This window comes from Zerene cesonia, chromosome 20 (assembly GCF_012273895.1).
Source record: "Zerene cesonia ecotype Mississippi chromosome 20, Zerene_cesonia_1.1, whole genome shotgun sequence".
Lineage (NCBI taxonomy): Eukaryota > Metazoa > Arthropoda > Insecta > Lepidoptera > Pieridae > Zerene > Zerene cesonia.
The window spans coordinates 9,588,884-9,591,420 of record NC_052121.1 but is presented as its reverse complement, the minus strand read 5'-3'; the positions used below and the strand labels follow the sequence as shown (position 1 = coordinate 9,591,420).

General features: G+C 33.3%; 1 protein-coding gene across 1 annotated transcript in view; it reads left to right on the top strand.

Moving 5' to 3' along the window:
- The window catches only part of LOC119835244 (probable cytosolic Fe-S cluster assembly factor GL21135), an 8,216-nt gene continuing 5,679 nt past the window's right edge, over positions 1-2,537 (top strand). Inside the window, exons 1-5 of the mRNA XM_038359958.1 lie at positions 1-176; positions 483-697; positions 1,196-1,341; positions 1,436-1,594; positions 2,159-2,407. Of these exons, the coding sequence (XP_038215886.1) occupies positions 111-176; positions 483-697; positions 1,196-1,341; positions 1,436-1,594; positions 2,159-2,407 (835 nt within the window). The 5' untranslated portion in view covers positions 1-110. The remainder of the gene's footprint in view (positions 177-482; positions 698-1,195; positions 1,342-1,435; positions 1,595-2,158; positions 2,408-2,537) is intronic.

Sequence of the window (2,537 nt, the reverse complement as noted above, 5' to 3'; positions counted from 1 at the left end):
TCTATCAAAAGTCAAAACAAAGTTTTGAGTTGTTATTCGTGTGGAAAAAAATAGCTTTCCTGCAATTAAAGTTAACTATAAATTTGCAGAATTATCAATTCATTCAAAAAATGGCTTCTCGTTTTAGTGGTGCGTTACAGTTAACAGATTTGGATGATTTCATAACTCCATCACAGGTAACCTTAAAATAAGTTTACATATAGACATTCTTTTATTTGTAACAATAACATAAATAAAAATAAAAGTAATGGAAAGAGCCGCTTGTTATCCTATTTTTTCCCGTATTCTTTGAAAATAAGGCAATCGAAACTTATTTCTCTTATGAACCTAACGATACATATACCAGTGTTTATTACGCAGTAAATAATTATATTCCGCCAGAAACTTTGTCAGAACAAATTGTAACATACTTTGGTTTGCAATTTAAATCATTTTCAGTGAATGCATAGTATAGTTTTCACTCAAAATATTTTATTTTATAGGAATGTATAAAACCAGTTAAGATAGAAAAAACAAAAAGCCAAACTGGCGCGAAAATAAAGATCGGTGAAGATGGTTACTTCGACCTGTCGAGTGGTAAGGAACAGAAGTTACAGAAGGTTGAAATCACACTTGCTGACTGTTTGGCTTGCAGTGGGTGTATCACCTCCGCTGAGAGTGTACTGGTTACTAAACAAAGCCAGGAGGAACTGTTAAGGTGACTGAACAAGTTCAATAAGTTATTAAATTATTTACGTTTCATCCCTATTAATGGAAATTTGTATTTGATGAGAAATTTTAATCTCCACTTTATTTTATTATGCTTAATTGTTTGTGTTATATATGTATGTTTTTATAGAATTTATTACAACATTATTAAAAAATATGCAAAAAGACCTCTTGACTTGCCATTATATAAAGAGTTTTATATTAGAGGGATATATAAGTTTCACAAATTAATTTGTGAATAAAGATATGCCTCACTAGAATTCAAATAGAATTCAAATGTAGATAAAGATTTAATTCAAACTTTGTAAAATTATCAAGGATCAGTGACAATACATTAGTTTGATCAGATAAGGATGTCCAGGACTTCATTATTTCCTCAAATTTAATGTGTACAAGAGAAATTTTGAATATTAAAATGATTCTTTCATTAAATTTATATCAATTATTTTAACTCATAAATATGTTACATAATCAAATATTGATGCAGAGTATTATCAGAGAGGAGGTACACAGATTCAAGAGGAAATACAAGGGATGTTAGCCTGATAGTGGTGTCCATATCTCCACAACCTACACTGTCTCTGGCAGCTAGATATAAACTTTCCCCAGAAGAAGCAACAAGTAAATTGGCAGGTAAAGTAAGAATTTTTTTTTTATAATATTTCAAATCTTAATTTTTTATTGTAAAACAAATTGTATATTTGTCTATGAAATAATACTTTCACAGGTTATTTTAAAAAGTTAGGTGCGGACCTAGTTCTTGATATGACAATAGCCGAGGATCTATCATTACTAGAAGCAAGGCAAGAGTTCCTTGAAAGATATCACAACCAGCAAAATGATCCCGCTGGGAAATATTTACCCATGCTCGCCAGTTCTTGTCCAGGTATGTTCCCTTGTTTTACAAATAGTTTAACAGTAATAACTATATACATAAAAACTGTCTTTTTTTATCTATGAAAAATAAAGGCTGTGTTTGTGAGCAATTGAGGTTTTTCAAATTTGACATCAATATTTTCTGTTGTTTATCATATATAATCAATATTCTTCATTCCTTTTTACATGTTATGTTAAAACAAGCTTTATTTATAAACTTCAATCATCGTCAGCCCATATATATTCCCACTGCTGGGACACAGGCCTCCTATGAGGCCAAAATTCACCATGCTGGCCAAGTGCGGGTTGGCAGATGTCGAATGTCGTCGAACTTTTGGTTCTTGGACATGCCAGTTTCCTTACTATGTTTTCCTTCACCTCTTTAAGCAGTGGTGCTGTTATCTACATGTGCTGATAAATTGAAAAATCAGTTTATTTCCTGCACGCCCGGTCTCGAATCCCGACTTATCGATTTTGAAGTCCGAGGTTCTCACCACTGAGCCACCACTGCTGTAAATACTTATACTATAAAAAGATCATCAATCACGATGTAAAGTACCCCATATTCTTACAGGTTGGGTGTGCTACGCGGAGAAAACACATGGCAATTTCATACTCCCATACATATCAACCACGAAGTCGCCGCAACAAATCATGGGCTCACTGGTCAAGCAGCACCTCTCAGCCAAACGGGAGCTGATCCCAGGGGAAATGTACCATGTGACCTTCATGCCATGCTACGATAAGAAGCTGGAAGCATCTAGAGAGGACTTCTATAGCGAAGTCATGAACTGCCACGATGTGGACTGTGTTATTACAGCGAGTGAGTGATTATATACAGATTTCTATAATTCTACTATCTAATATAAAGAATGTGTTGTATTTTCTTGTGTTTGGTTTCACGCGAGTATTATACATTTAGAAATTAAAAACTTTTCAACGGATTTTAAACG